Raw genomic sequence first — 16,035 nt, 5'->3', positions numbered from 1 at the left:
CATTTTCCGGCATAAAACACTCTGTTCTTCAAAAAATCAGGGGTTTTGTTTCTGCCTCCTCATCTACTGTACTGTATTTGATCCCTGCCTGAAAGTGGCCTCCTAGCACCACTTCACAAGAACAAAGGATCACCTGTTGAGAGATAAAGAGAGATCTGGAATCAGGAGATATAATTGTTTCAAAGGAAACTGTCAGGAACACCGCACTGCACTTCCTCACTGAGCCAGTGCGCGTGTCCTGAGTACAAAAACAGTGCTCATAGATACCTGTGGAGCGGGGCAGCAGTGGTGACGATGCGTGCTTCAGACTATCAGGACCTGAAGCACGTGACTGCTGGGGGCGTGACCTAAGCTCCACAGAGCTAGGAGCTGCAGGGAAACTCCTAGAAAGGTAACTAAGGGACAAGTTACCAAGGGGCATAGACAGGGACGTAAACCAGATCAAGCCAGGTCAAAGCACGAGATAGAAGGACAGTACCAAAGGGTTAGACAGCGAATAGTCAGGACGTAGCAATAGATCAGAAAACCAGAACGGGCAATGGACGGTACAATAGGGACAAACTGTAACAGAGTAACAATAGCCAAGCCAGGAGGTCAGAACCGGAGAAGACAATAATATCAAAACGTGAGACAGAGAACTGAGTGAGGGGACAGACCGGGTCATACACGGGAATCAAACAAGCAATGCAGTATCCACGCATACCAGGGGGGTCAGACACACAGCCAGAATAACAGTATAGCTGAGAGGGAATCCTAGTCTGGAGTGAGTATAAATACCCCTCTCAGATCCAAAGGGAGGCCAGCAAAATTAACCCTGAGAAACCAGGGCATTAACCATGTCCTAACCATGACAGAAACAAGGCAATAAACTTCCATGGCCTATATTATGCATATTTACTATGCAAGACTCCATTCTGAACAAAAAGCATGTTCAAACACCTTAAAGGTTTGATCAACAACATTTAGACAAGCCTGTGAGATACTGGGAGAATATGGTCTGGTCAGATGAGAGCAAAGTTTAACTCTTTGGATGCCATAATAGACACCATGTTTGGAGGCCAAAAGGCACTGCTTATCACCCCGAAAACACCATACTAACAGTGAAGTTTAGAGGTGGGAACATCATGATGTGGGGCTGTTTTTCAGCATATGACACAAACTTCATATAATTGAAAGAAGGATAAAAGGACATATGTACCAAGACATTCTTTATTAAAATCTGCTGCCATCAAGCAGGATGATGAAGATGAAACAAGGGTGGCATTTCAGCAACACAATGATCCCAAACACACAGCGAAGGAAATTCTCTATTGGTTTCAGAGAAAGAAAATAAAACTGCTAGAATGGCCCAGCCAATCACCTGACCTCAATCCAATAGAAAATCTATGGAAACTACTAAAGCTCAGAGTTCATATAAAGAGCCTTAAGGATTCGAAGAGTCATTGTGTGGAAGAATGGGCCAAAATCTCACCTGAGTAATGCATGTTACTAGTTTCTCCATTCAGGAGACATCGTCTTGAAGCTGTCATCACCAACAAAGGTTTTTGTATGAAGCATTAAATAAATTTCAGTAAGCGTGTTCTAAACTTTTTGCCTGTGTAATTTCTCATTATTTCACATATTTTATGGACATCTGTGGCTTGATTTCTTTGCCTGTGTGGATGTGGATTGGATGGGTTGTTCCTGACATCTGGTGAGAATTTCATGTCCATAACACCTTTAGAAACATATTTACTTAGAAAATTGGAGACATATTCAATACTTACTTCACCTGATGTATGTATTTTTTAGTGGGAAATCCAAGATCATGGTATTATAGCTCACAGCTTTACAAACATGCTTTTATTACAATTATCCATTTGTCAATCAAGTAGAAAGATAGCTTTTACACTGGCTTGGGTGGAATGGTAAAGAACATCTGGTGTTGTAGTAGACCTTTGGGTCTTTGACATCAGCGATATATGCACCAAAATCCCGCTCATTTGTCTGTTCTTACTTACACTAGTAATTCTGCCTGAGTGTAGTAGAGAAAGGAGAAGAGCATCACATCTGTGGGATTCAGTGCATCTAGCAATGACGTAAAGGGCACAGGAGTCTCAAGGAATGAGGAGTGAAATGAGCCATTTTATGACTCTACTAGCACAGCTCCTAGGGATCGATGTGTGCTATTTACATGTTGCTCAAGCCACTATAAAATTGAATTTTCTACTAGATTGACAAATAAATTATTGTAATAAGGGCATGTTTGGAAAGATATTTTATTTGGAAATAAGGAGGAAGAAGAGGAGTTTAGGTTGGAAACAGTGAATAATCAATAAAATAAATATATTAAAATTGATAAATTCTGGAAAACTCCTTTAAGGAACCAAATTTTTCTTGACTTTACTGATCCCTATTAAGAAAAACTAAACCAGCACATTCTATTTTTAAATATTGAAGGATAATGTCATTCAATCTCTTCAGAATACTGACCAGATACTGTCTTATGTTTGTGTCCTGAACAGTATTGCTGTTAGTGATCCAATTAAAATGTTTTCAGATATTATTGGCAGGTTTTATGTTATCTGCTTAGAAGACAGCCTGTCTGTGGAGTCAATTTCCAACTCACTGCAGTATACTAACAGGCCTCAATTACTCAGAAAGTGATTCAGCAACATGAAGAACTACATTAAGCAAAGAGGCATTTTTAAATTCTATAATTTACTGCTCATTGATTAGTTTACTAGCCACAGCTTCAAGTCTACTAGGCATATAATGCAGATTTTGCAAACTGTTATAGAGCTTGCTAGCACTTCTCTGAGCCTGGGTAGTGCTGTAAGGCTATGTGCACACGCTGCGGTTCCGCTGCGGTTTCGGCCGCAGCGGATCTGCAGCAGTTCTGCAGACAGTGTACAATAGCATGTAAGTCTATGTGAGTTACATCCTGCTGTGCACATGCTGCGGATTTTTAACTGCGGAAAAGCTGCGGTTTTGAATCCGCAGAAAGAAATGACATGTCAATTCTTTTCTGCGGATTCTGCTGCGGTTTACCATCTCCTCCATTGTAGAGGTGATTAATCGCAGGGAAAACCACAGGCCAATCAGCAGGTCATTTTACCTGCGGTTTTACCTGCGGTTCCGCAGATAAAAAATCCACAGACCAATCCGCAGCGTGTGCACATAGCCTTAGGCTCTACTTGCAGCATTGCAGACCCTGCAACTATCAATTTTGAGAAGCACCCTGCCTCCACCCCTCTACCATGAAGCAGGAAGCTTCCTTGGAATTAGTCTTGGGAAAAACCCTTTATGAATGAAGAAATATCGCATTAGAATCCCGAAATGTAGCAAGTTAAAAATGTATACAGCACATACATAAGAGCAACACCATGAAAACATTGAAACATAAAATCACTGAGATATGCAGAAAATATCTGATTGGCTTATATTTTTTTTTCAGTCTCTTGTCCTCTACTGGAAGCTCCTGAGAATGGCAGAAAATTTGGTTCAAAATATCTTGCAGACCATGAGGTTCATTATACATGTGATCCTGGATACCAACTCATTGGGCCAAGCAGTAGGCTATGTCAGCAGAATGGAACCTGGACAGACAACGCCCCACAATGCAAAGGTTGTTAAAATTAGAATTTTTTAATGCATCATTTAGAGCTAAACAAAATTCCAATAATTTGGAACAATGTCTGCAAAATATAGAATTCACTTGTATTATTTGATTTTTCTTATTATTATGCCCCCAAAATAAGGTGATTAATAAGATGACTATATTTTTTTTTATTTATACATAGTGTGTACAAAAGCATTATTATTTTAATTAAACACTCTATTCTATATCACCTTGTAACTTTCAGAAAAATTTCAGTGTGGTCTAACACATGGCTTATGTGGTAGCAAAACCTCTCTGTTTTACCTCACAATGAACCTAGGAACTTTCCTTTTGCATATAGTGAAGGAAGATTTTATCAGGTGCAGAGGCCAAAATGTGTGTCATGGGGGACAAACAGAGGGAAAGATAGAAGCTGGCTGCTTCAAAGTGACTAGTGGAGACAGCAGCCCTCTCCAGCAGCATCAGGTATCTGTAGGAGAAGGAGACAAACTAAGCAAGGAGTTATTTGCCAAATATTAGAGATGGATGTACCCACAGACACCTAGTGTATGTGTATGGGTCCCGAACACAGACTTTTCCCAGAAGTCCATGTTACTGTTTGGCTTTGGCAGCCTGAACAAAGCTTGTTGAAAGGCTGCAGCACAGCCAATCAACAAGCTTTTTTCCTGTGTGGGCATTTTGGGCCCCTTCACAGCCATGTCAAGTATTGGCATGGCTGTGATTGGTCTGCAAATCATATTAAAAAATAAATAATTGAAAAAAAGACGTGGGGACTACCACATTCTTGATAACCAGTGCAGTTAAAGCTGACAGCTCTGCAGGCTGCAACCCTTTATCTTGTCTGGTTACCAAAAATAGAGGGGTCCCTATGCCGTTTTAAAAATTATTTAAATAAATAATTAATAAAAAATGGTATGGGGTCTTCCCTATTTTTGATAACCAGTCAAGCTAAATCAGATAGCTGAGGGCAGGTATTCACAGGCTGGAAAGGGGCCATGGATATTGGCCCTTCCCAGCCTTAAAATAGCAGTACGCAGCCGCCCAAGAAAAGGCACATCCATTAGATGTTTCAATTCTGGCTCTTTGCCCTGTTCTTCCCTCTTGCCCTGGTGTGTTGGCAAGTGGAGTAATAGTTTTGGGGTTGATGTCAGCTGTGTAATGTCTGTTGAGATCAAACCTAGGGGTTAGTAATAGAGAGGCGTCTATCAGACACCCCCATTACTAACCCAGTAAGTAAAAACTAATAAAGACACACAGAAAAAAGTCCTTTATTTTAACAAAGCCCTCCCGACCCTCTTCCTTGCAACCAATCACTAAGCATCTTTCATTTCACAAGAGCTGTTTAATAGATGAAAGCTGAGCTGTGGTTGGTTGCTATGAGCAACTGTTTTCCCACTCCACAACATCTCAGCAGACACTGACCGGGTGGGAGAAATCTAGCATCCCCGGAAACATAAGCTCCAAGCCATTGTCTGCCCCCCAGAAAGGAGCAGAGAGCACATGACAGAAATGAATCCCCCCCTCCCATGTCCATATACCCATCACACATCCTCCATCCCATAAGCACATCTTCCCTCTTAAAGGGATCTCCAGTATGGAAGTTAGGGCAAATCCCTCAGCGCTCTGATTCTGACCCCAGGCTTCTATTAAAGGGATCATTGGTATGGAAGTCAGGGCAAATCCATCCAGTGCTTTGGTTCTGACCCCAGGGTGTCTTAAAGGGATCCCCAATATAGAAGTTAGGGCAATTACACTCAGCGTTCTGGTTCTAACCCCAGGCTCTCTTAAAGGGATCCCCGTTATGGAAGTCAGTGAAATTGCCTTCAAATGCTCTGATACTGACCCCAGGCTCTCTTAAAGAGATCTCCTTTAGTGCTCTGATTCTGACCCCAGGATTCTATTAAAGGTGATCATTGGTATGCAAGTCAGCGCAAATCCACTCAGCACTCTGGTTCTGATCCCTGGCTCTCTTAAAGGGATCCCCGATATGGAAGTTAGGGCAATTACACTCAGCGCTCTGGTTCTGACCCCAGTCTCTCTTAAAGGGATCATTGGTATGGAAGTTAGGACAATTCCACTCAGCGCTCTGATTCTGACCCCAGGCCCCTCTTAAAGGTATCCCTGGAATAGAAATGAGGGCAAATCCACTCTGTGCTTTGGTACTGACCCCAGGCCTCTCCTAAAGGGATCTCCGGTATGGAAGTTAGGGTAAATCCCTCAGCACTCTGATTCTCAACCCAGGCCTTTATTAAAGGGATCATTTGTATAGAAGTCAGAGCAAATCCACTCAGCACTCTGGTTCTGATGCCAGGCCTCTCTTAAAGGGATCCCTGGTATGGAAGTTAGGACCGTTCCACTCAGCGGTCTGGTTCTGACCCCAGGCTGACGGGATGATGTGGGATATTAGGGGTAGTTGTCCAGTGGCTCTGGCTGATGGACTCCACCCCTTTTTGGGCCACCACCCCCATTTGGGTCACCGCCCCCTTTCAGGATTTCCCCATATCCCATCTACAGGCTTGTACACAGCAGTCTATCTGCCCCAACAGTATCAGAGTACACGTAAGTCTTTCTGGGCTTGTACTGGCCCTTTAAGAGTTTGTGTGACCTGGTTCACACTGTCCTCTTACGATACCTCACCAGCTCCTGCTGGCACTGCCACAGCTCCTGTTGCAGCCACAAACCACGGCACCTTTGGCTGCCGCTCACTAGCCGCTGCTGCTGCCACTGCAGGTCCTGCAGAACCTCTTGCAGCAACTTGCAACTGCACAAGTCCCTGCACGTCTCTGCACAGCAGACTTCGTGGACCCGCCGATCCACAACCAGACGCTTGTCACCTTTTTGGCCCCACCGAGCCATCGCAAGCTGTCTTGAGAAAAATAAAAAACACACACAGTCGCTCACTGACCCTGGTCAGTACAACGCGGACTTCTGTCTATTGCCTGCTGGTGTCGGCCACACAGGTTCCCGGGTACCTCTTATCCACAGAGGCACCCTATGGCCACTTCTCAAACAGTCTTTCACTGACCCCAGTAAGCATGACACGGTTGTTAGATCGTACATTCTCCTGGCTCAGAGTCGCCAGCACTGCAACATGTGCTTCTTGGACCGTTGCCCGCAGTCTAGCACCAATTGTAAGGTTTGTACTCACTCAGCTGCAGTGGGAAGGAAAACAGGAGGCGTGCTTCTTTAAAAGAGTCCGTGTGGGTTTATTTGCTCCACAAACCTCAAGCAACAAAATAAGGTTTCCATCCTTCACAGCAGTCGAAAGCAACATAAACAGTCCTTAGCTGGGCTTTGATCCCTCAGGTCCTGTGAGCACACAGGCTAGGGCAATGGCCAGCCCGGAGGCTATGTCTTGAGCCATACACAGCCCACTCTGTAATGTCCAGCCTGGACACACAGAAGTCTGTACACACTGCCAGACTCCCAAAAACACTCTCTCACATGTGCTAAACACCTCAATCACATAGCCCTGTAACCACACCCATAGGTAAGGTTTGGATCACATGGGCTGGTCACATGGTTATGACCTCACTACAGGTCCTGACACCTGCAGGTCCTGAAGGAAAACAGGGGTACAGTCAACACCCTCACCCAGAGGTGAGTCAATAAGGGTAGCCAGACCCTCCCATCTCTCATAGCTACCCGCAACCTGGACCCATTGCACTAAATGACATCTTTAGTGCTCATGTACACTAGAGACAAAATACTCTGGGTTGCATCGCAGGGAGCATCCATCCCTGTGACATATACCTCCCAATAACCATGCGGCCACCAGTCACACCACAATAGATATAATCATTATAATTTGTTATAACTAACTGTAGTTAGTTACTATGCCCGGGCAATGCCGGGCTCTTCAGCTAGTGTAAAAATAAAAAAATCTGATTTAAACTCACCTGTTCACCGATAATCCATAATGTTGATGTCCCACGATGATACGCAACTCTGCTACATTTGGTTGCATTGCTGAGCGGTGACATCAGTATGTTACTGTTCAGATCGGCAATCAGATGACACTGAGCTGAGCATGATAACGTGCCTGCTTGTGACTGGCAGTAACCATAATGATGTTACCGCCGGTCATACACAGCTTCTTTCTCACGCTCACCTCATTATGAGCTGATTTCCGGGCTGAGCGGTAAGATACTGTTGTCACCATTCAGTATAGGAACCAGATGGACATCAGCATTATGGATTATCAGCAGAAAGGTGTGTTTAATATTGATTTTTTATTTTTACATTAATAAATGGGTAAAAGATGGTTATTGTGAGGGGAGTGTTCAATTAAAGGACTTTTTTCTGTATGTGCCTTTCTTACTTTTGATTATGGGGATAGTAATGAAGTGTCTTATAGATGCTTCTGCATTACTAAGTCCTGGGCTTGGTGTCAGCGGACACTACACAGTTGACAGCAATCCCAAAACTATTACTTCACTTGCCATCGCACCAGGGCAAGTGGGAAAAGTTGAGCCAGAATTGGCGCATCCAATGGATGTGCCATTTCTGGGACAGGTGAGGACTGGTGTTTTTGGTCTGGAAGGAAGCCAATATTCATGGCCCCTTCCCAGCCTATTAATATCAGCCCACAACTGTCTGTTTAGCCTTTGCTTGTTATTGAATACATGTATAGTAAAATACACAAGCACTGCACTAATTTCAGTGATATATTTATTACTATGGACAGGCGTCGGCTGGTAAATACTCTCATCAGCGTACACCTGCTATTGTTACTATCAGTGAGACAAGGCATATGCTGATGAGAGTAGCGTATGCCATCTGACATCTGACCGGAGGTAACCTTTTTACTGCCGGTCACAGCTGCTGACTCACACGCTGTCATCCATGTGACACCGCGGGAACCACAGTGAGGGACTGGCGGTAATGTGTAAGGTTAGCGCCAGTCAGAGCAGGTGTTTCCCACACTGTCACACAGATGAGAGCGTTGGAACCACCGGTTATTGGGGTCCCCATTCATTTGAATAGGTTCAAGTTTGAGTACTCTTCTGGTACCTGAACTTAACTTTATTATGAAGTTCAGCTGAACCCGACAGACCTGAACATCCACAGGTCCACCTATCCTGACCCAATATCAATAGGAAAGGGAGACCCTGCAGCAGTTTGCCAACAATTTACAGGAACTGATGGCTTTGCCTCAGAAGAGAAGGAAATAAGGTCTCCCATTAACAATGGAGTTATGCTACTGTACATGATCAGTTTGTATTGGACTTCAGGGATCAGTTATTGTGGAAAACCCTAAGAGAGAGTCTCAAGTCTGAACTGACCTTACAATTACACTAGGTGCTGAATGAAGCAGTCGCAATTGAGAAAAAACAAGTCATCACAATCCCAGTGGTCCAACAATTAGAAACAGTACCAGAGGTAAATAATGTCTGCTAACCCAAATTGCAACCTCTGAGTGAGTGGTGAAAGACATGTAGGACACATCATTAGCCAGAGAAGAAGCAGTGGTGACTTGGTCACCCACATCTCAAAGGTGCACAGGGCCAAAAAGATGCATTGGTAGTAAAAGTGAAAGGTGTAAATGCTGGAAGTACAGCCAAGAATGACATTTAGCCAGTAACTGCCCCAGCTGGTTGGTGACTAGTAGTCAAAAGAATTTAGATTAGATCATCCAGTGGTTGGGGGTAAACCACAGAAGGAGATGTTGATTCAAGTCCTTTGCTAGAAACGAGAGACTTGCTGGGAAAGTGTCTGGTGGTGGCAACATAAAAAGGGATACAGTTAACCCATCTGTTTGACAGAGGTATCTCAAATAACCACATTGGCGAGGTTGGTGTTTGAACAGTACTTTGTCTCCATATAACAAGAGGGTAATTGTCACGTGGACCCATCCTGTGTGATGTGGCTCGCAGGCCGGTAACTAAAACAAGACAAGGGGTAGGGAAACAGTTACAACAGTGGGCCCTGCGTTAGGGAAAGGGGACGTGGAGACCTCCTGCACTCCCCTGAGTCAATGTCCCTAACGCTCCTAACGTTCCCTATGCCGGTTCCGCACCGGGCGCCGATCACCAACCTGTCACCCTAGCACACCCTACACCTATCCCTTGCTAAGTAGCTGGGTGGTGCAGGCACTGGCCCCACCGCTGTACTAATACACACTAAGGAGAAAACACAAACGGGGAAATACAACTTAGCTTTACTCTGTTGCACTTGCTCCTGGCAACAGAGTCCACCACCAGCATGCAGCTCTCCTCCTGAAATCGCTGCCACCAAGCTCTGTCAGAGCTAAGGAAATCCCCTATGACTCCTTTCACTCCAGGCTCTGTCAGAGCTGCTCTCCAGCTCCTTCCTCCACCAAGGATGGTTGAAATGAACACTATCACCAACACTGATTGCAACACCTGTGACTCTTTTATAGCAGAGCCAGCAATCACACCTGCATTATAATCATGTGCACTAAATAAAAGAAAATAGAGTGCAATGACGCTCACCACCACCGGGGGGCAAACTTAGAACAAACGACACCAGAGTGCAATAATCCTAATGGCCACCGGAAGCAAAAACACCTTAAGCACAGCTTAGGAAAAAAAAAAGGTTACCTGTGCTTTATATCAGTCATCATCCAGCATGGATCATGACAGTACCCTCCCCTTAAGAAGGGGCCTCTGGACCCTCAAAACCACTCCCCATCAGGGAACCACCTACAGCGGGGACGCCCAGATCCAGAGTTCACCCCTGCAACTACCTGCACCTCAGGTTTATGACAAACGAGCCCGCTGGTATTGGTAATGTATGTTCTGGAGGCAACACACATCTCCGAAGCTCTGACCTGGGGAACGGGTTGTGTATGTGTATGTTTGGTATGAGCTGGTAACACTCCACAACACACTTGCACTGGATGTTTTTTGGTGGCCACCCACACACGCTTGTTCACACACAGGTCCGGACCTGAACGCTTATTGCCACTCATTCGTTTGTCACCACTTGGAGAACTCTTTCTGGGATTGACAACAGAGGCGTCCCCCTGTGTCACCACACTCACACCCCCGCACCTCACCAAGGGGTGCACCACCATCCAACCCCTTACACCACGAGGTCTGCGCCTCCCAGGGTCGGTCAATGTTGAGGTTGAGACTTGCCCCTACTCTCCTGCAGCACATCTGCTGCCCTCACCGGAGAGGAAGGGGTTGGTTGAAGAGAGACAGCAGAGACCGTAGTCCCTAGGCGGCAGCCCTCACACAACTGCCCCCAGCTGGCTACTTCCCTCGCCCGCCAATCTATTACCGGGTTGTGTCTCTTCAGCCAAGGGAGGCCTAAAACAATAGGTACTGGCATTCCCTCCAAGACGTAGCATGACAAGGACTCCTCATGATGTCCTATACGCAGATGGATATTCTCTACGACCTTGGTCAAGCTCCCCTGGAACAGAGTTTATGGCCCGAATGCTCATAGGCTGGGCTAGCGTCCTACACCTCAGACCATGAGTCAGGATAAAGCGAGCATCCACCAGACTGACTCCTGCTCCGCTGTCCACAAAACACCAGTATCACCTCCGGTACCCCGCCGGCCAAGACCTCTGCTGACATGGTACTTTGGGAGGGCAAAATGGAGGAAATGTATACTCCCTGGTCACCTCCCTCCAAGCGACCAGGGGAATGCGGCTTCTCAGATGGCACAGATAATTTGGCATGCAATCGGCAAGCCTTCAGGACATGACCAGTCTGCCCACAGTACAAACATGCCGACACCACTCCCCGAACCGTAAGCAGCTCCGTACACAAACTAGCTCCTCCTACTTGCATGGGTTCGTCAGGAGACTTGGCATGAACTGGGCAGGCTCTCATAAAATGGCCAGGCTTCCCACAGGAAAAGCATACCCCCCCACCACGACGAGCCGCAGACACCCCCTTTTTTGTATCAACAACACTGGGCTGTCTGGGTTCCTCCGTCCGCACTGTTGGGTCATCCTCCCTAGCGAGGACATCAGGGGGCACTTTTTGTATATGTCTTTCCCTAAGGCATCTATGCACCCGGATGGCAAGGGATATGGCGGCCTGCAGCAACCTGGGAGCGGCGTACTGCACCAGAGTATCCTGCAACTTTGGAGACAAACCCTGCATAAATTGACTCCTAAGTGCAGCGTCATTCCACTGAGTATTAGTGGCCCATCTCCTAAACTCTGAGCAGTACTCGTCAGCGACCCGGGCTCCCTGTTTACACCTACGGATTCGAGATTCTGCCAGGGCGACGCCATCAGGATCCCCATGCACAAGTACCAAAGCCGCAAAGACTCGTCCACGGACTCTAATGATGGTAAATTGTCCGGCAGGGAGAAGGCCCAGGATTGGGGATCCCCCTTAAGAAGGGACATAATGATTCCCACCCATTGCTCTTCACTCTCTGATGAACGAGGGCGCAGCCTGAAATATAATTTGCAGGCTTGCTGAAATACCAAGAAGTGATCTCTCCCTCCAGAAAATCTGTCAGGGAGGGATATCTTGGGTTCTGGCTGAGCCTGTTCCTGGACCAAGCCCCCAGAGCCCACCAACTGCCGCACCAACCCTCCGCGCAGCCCCCTAATCTCATTAATAAGGGTCTGCAGCAATTGGGCAAAGAGCTGAACTGGGTCCATGGCTCAGTAGAAAAAAAAAGTTAGGTTGGTGAGAAATGTCACGTGGACCCGTCCTGTGTGACGCGGCTCGCAGGCCGGTAGCTAAAACAACAGGACGCGGCACATGATACTGTCCTGTGTGACACGGCTCACAGGCCGGTAACTAAAACAACACGACAAGGAGTAGGGAAACAGTTACAACGGTGGGCCCTGCGATAGGGAAAGGGGACGTGGAGACCTCCTGCACTCCCCTGAGTCAGTGTCCCTAACGCTCCTAACGTTCCCTATGCCGCTTCCGCACAGGGCGCCAATCACCAACCTGTCGCCCTAGCACACCCTACACCTATCCCTTGCTAGGGAGCTGGGTGGTGCAGGCACTGACCCCACCGCTGTACTAATACACACTAAGGAGAAAATACAAACGGGGAAACACAACTTAGCTTTACGCTGTTGCACTTGCTCCTGGCAACAGAGTCCACCACCAGCATGCAGCTCTCCTCCTGAATTGCTGCCACCAAGCTCTGTCAGAGCTAAGGAAATCCCCTATGACTCCTTTCACACCAGGCTCTGTCAGAGCTGCTCTCCAGCTCCTTCCTCCACCAAGGATGGTTGAAATGAACACTATCCCCAACACTGATTGCAACACCTGTGACTCTTTTATAGCAGAGCCAGCAATCACACCTGCATTATAATCATGTGCACTAAGCAAAAGAAACTAGAGTGCAATAATAATCACCATCACCGGGGGTAAACTTAGAACAAACGACACCAGAGTGCAATAATCCTAATGGCCACCGGGGGCAAAAACACCTTAAGCACAGCTTAGGAAAAAAAAAGGTTTCCTGTGCTTTATATCAGCCATGATCCAGCATGGATCATGACAGTATTTCCACCTGACTGCACCTCAGAGTGGCCAATAGTCTGCCTATAGCTTTGGAGGGTGTGATGCATACAGGCATCTTGATATGGGGAAGAGAATTATCAAAGAAATGAGTGATAATGGTAGGGCATGCAATAAACCCGGAAGTTCCAATGATTCTTGGCATGAATGTATTGCAAGATTTAGATGGACTCATGTTCCACAAGTTTTGTCCCATGCATTGGAAAAAGTTATAAGTCAGAAAACGCCACAAATTGTCTTGTAAAGATACCTGAAACAATACTGGATCCAGAACGCGTTATGAAAATTAACTGAGAAGCTGGGTTGTGATAAAGGACCCCCTTTCAAATCAGTAGCAGTCCCAGCGGGGCATGAAGTGTTTTTGACAATGCCAGTGACCACTGAGGACTTAGAGAAACTAATGTCCTAGTAGAGCAAGAATTACAAAAATAATGGGTAGCTGTTATCCGAACACTGTGCACAGTTAAAGCTGGACAGGTGTTGAGATTGCCCAACCATAGCAAGCATGACTCTCGCACCAATTGAGTTGATTGCAGAAGTGTTTTCTTTCAGGGATGGTCATGTCACGCAAAGGTACGGCTGACATATCAAGCTGGAAGGTGCAACAATCACCTCATTAGTAGTGTGTTTAGATCTCCAGGGCCGCAGACAATACTAGAGAACAGTTCTTGAGGGAAGTACAGATGGAATGGGCTGCATTGTCTACAGACGATACGAATTGTAGGATGTGGCTCAGATACGGGGGAGACATTCAAATGCCTTTTTCAGAAATGAGACTGAATTTCTGCTGACTGAAGCACTGTAGCATCTGATATACACTGAGGATGTGAGAGTTCACCAGAGTTCAGCAGCTGAATATCTCCAGTTCTCATGCAGCGGTGCCGTGAGAGCATCGGAGCTGATGAACTCCGGTGAACTCTCACGGCAGCACAATAATACACTGCGGGAGCAACTACTTCCTTTCAGTGTATAGCCAGAGGCTGGGTAGAGCAGTCACATCTCCAAATGTGACTGTTCTACATGTGAGATCACCGTGGAACACTCGGTATTAAATAGACTACGTCGGACAGGATAGTATTACAGTTGTGGCCAAAAGTATTGACACCCCTGCCATTCTGTCAGATAATACTCAGTTTCTTCCTGAAAATGATTGCAAACACAAATTCTTTGGTATTATTATCTTCATTTAATTTGTCTTAAATGAAAAAACACAAAAGAGAATGAAGAAAAAAGCAAAACATTGATCATTTCACACAAAACTCCAAAAATGGGCCAGACAAAAGTATTGGCACCCTCAGCCTAATACTTGGTTGCACAATCTTTAGCCAAAATAACTGCGACCAATCGCTTCCGGTAACCATCAATGAGTTTCTTACCATGCTCTGCTGGAATTTTAGACCATTCTTCTTTGGCAAACTGCTCCAGGTCCCTGATATTTGAAGGGTGTCTTCTCCAAACTGCCATTTTTAGATCTCTCCACAGGTGTTCTATGGGATTCATGTCTGGACTCATTGCTGGCCACCTTAGAAGTCTTCAGTGCTTTCTCTCAAACCATTTTCCAGTGCTTTTTGAAGTGTGTTTTGGGTCATTGTCCTCCTGGAAGACCCATGACCTCTGAGAGAGACACAGCTTTCTCACACTGGGCCCTACATTATGCTGCAAAATTTTTTGGTAGTCTTCAGACTTCATAATGCCATGCACACGGTCAAGCAGTCCAGTGCTAGAGGCAGCAAAGCAACCCCAAAACATCAGGGAAGCAACAAAGGTAAACACAATTCTAGGATGTATTAAGAGAAGCATAGAGTCTAGATCATGTGAAATAATTATACCCCTCTACTCCTCCTTATCAGGTCTCACCTGAAATACTCTGTACACTTCTGGGTATCACATTTTAAAAAAGACATTTACAAACTGGAGTAAGTACCATAATTGTAAGCAAACTGCAAAGTATGTCCTATGAGGAACAGTTAAAGGATCTGGGTATATTTAGCTTGCAAAAAAGAAGGCTAAGAGCAGACTTAATAGTTGCCTACAAATATCTGAAGAGATGTCGCATTGTAGAGGGGTCATCCTTATTCTCATTTGCACATGGAAACACGAGAAGCAATGGAATGAAACTGAAAGGGAGAAGATACAAATTAGATATTGGAAAAAACTTTTTGACTCTGTGGATGATCAATGAGTGGAACAGGCTGCCACAATAGTTGGTGATTTCTACTTCAATGGAAGTCTTCAAACAGAGGCTGGATAGATATTTGTCTGAGATGGTTTAGCTAATCCTGCATTGAGCATTGGGTTCGACATGATGACCCTGGAGGTCTCTTCCAACTTTAACATTCTATGATTCTATGAAACCTTAATTGAAAGTTTAAATACGAATCGTGGACATGGGTCACTCCCATATCCTGAGTGGAGGGAGAGATTTGTTCCACTACCATCCTACAGATCTCTCCAAAAGTAAAGGCCCATGTCAGGTGTTCTTAAATCTGACTTGGTTAAATAGTTTAAACCATTTCTGACATCAGACGTACTATCCCGTCCATGGGACCTGGGCCCCTATGCCCATGGACGGGATAGTACGTCTAGCGCGATCAGCGGCGCCCACGTGGTGAGCGCCGCTGGTCACGGCCGGGTGTCAGCTGATTATCACAGCTGACACCCGGCACAATGTGTCAGGGGCTGTCATGGACCGCCCCCGACACATTAACCCCTTGCACACCGCGATCAAACATGATCGCGGTGTACCGGGGGTTAAAGGGAAGCATCGGCAGGGAGGGGGCTCCCTCCGTGCTTCCCTGAGCCCCCCACAGCAGCGCAATGTGCAGCGCTGCTGCGGGGGTCTCTTTCCCTGCAGGCCCCCGAATCCAAGATGGCGACGGGGGCCTTTGGGAGCTTGCAGGGAGCTGGCTTCCTCAGTGCCTGCAAAGCGCAGGCATGAGGAAGTCTGCAGAACTGCCT

The 16,035-nt window shown here is 46.0% G+C and overlaps 1 protein-coding gene and 1 long non-coding RNA gene across 2 annotated transcripts in view; one reads left to right on the top strand and one right to left on the bottom strand.

Moving 5' to 3' along the window:
* Positions 1-16,035, bottom strand: part of LOC141049048 (uncharacterized) — a 242,606-nt gene that overhangs the window by 41,607 nt on the left and 184,964 nt on the right. The window lies entirely within an intron of this gene.
* Positions 1-16,035, top strand: part of FBLN7 (fibulin 7) — a 355,887-nt gene that overhangs the window by 235,848 nt on the left and 104,004 nt on the right. The window contains exon 3 of the mRNA XM_073545161.1: positions 3,437-3,607. Within this exon, the coding sequence (XP_073401262.1) occupies positions 3,437-3,607 (171 nt within the window). The remainder of the gene's footprint in view (positions 1-3,436; positions 3,608-16,035) is intronic.

Source organism: Dendrobates tinctorius, unplaced genomic scaffold (genome assembly GCF_039654945.1).
Source record: "Dendrobates tinctorius isolate UK_male_01 unplaced genomic scaffold, ASM3965494v1 ptg000140l, whole genome shotgun sequence".
Classification (NCBI taxonomy): domain Eukaryota; kingdom Metazoa; phylum Chordata; class Amphibia; order Anura; family Dendrobatidae; genus Dendrobates; species Dendrobates tinctorius.
Note: the sequence above shows the minus strand (reverse complement) of the source record. Positions and strands in the feature narration are given on the sequence as shown.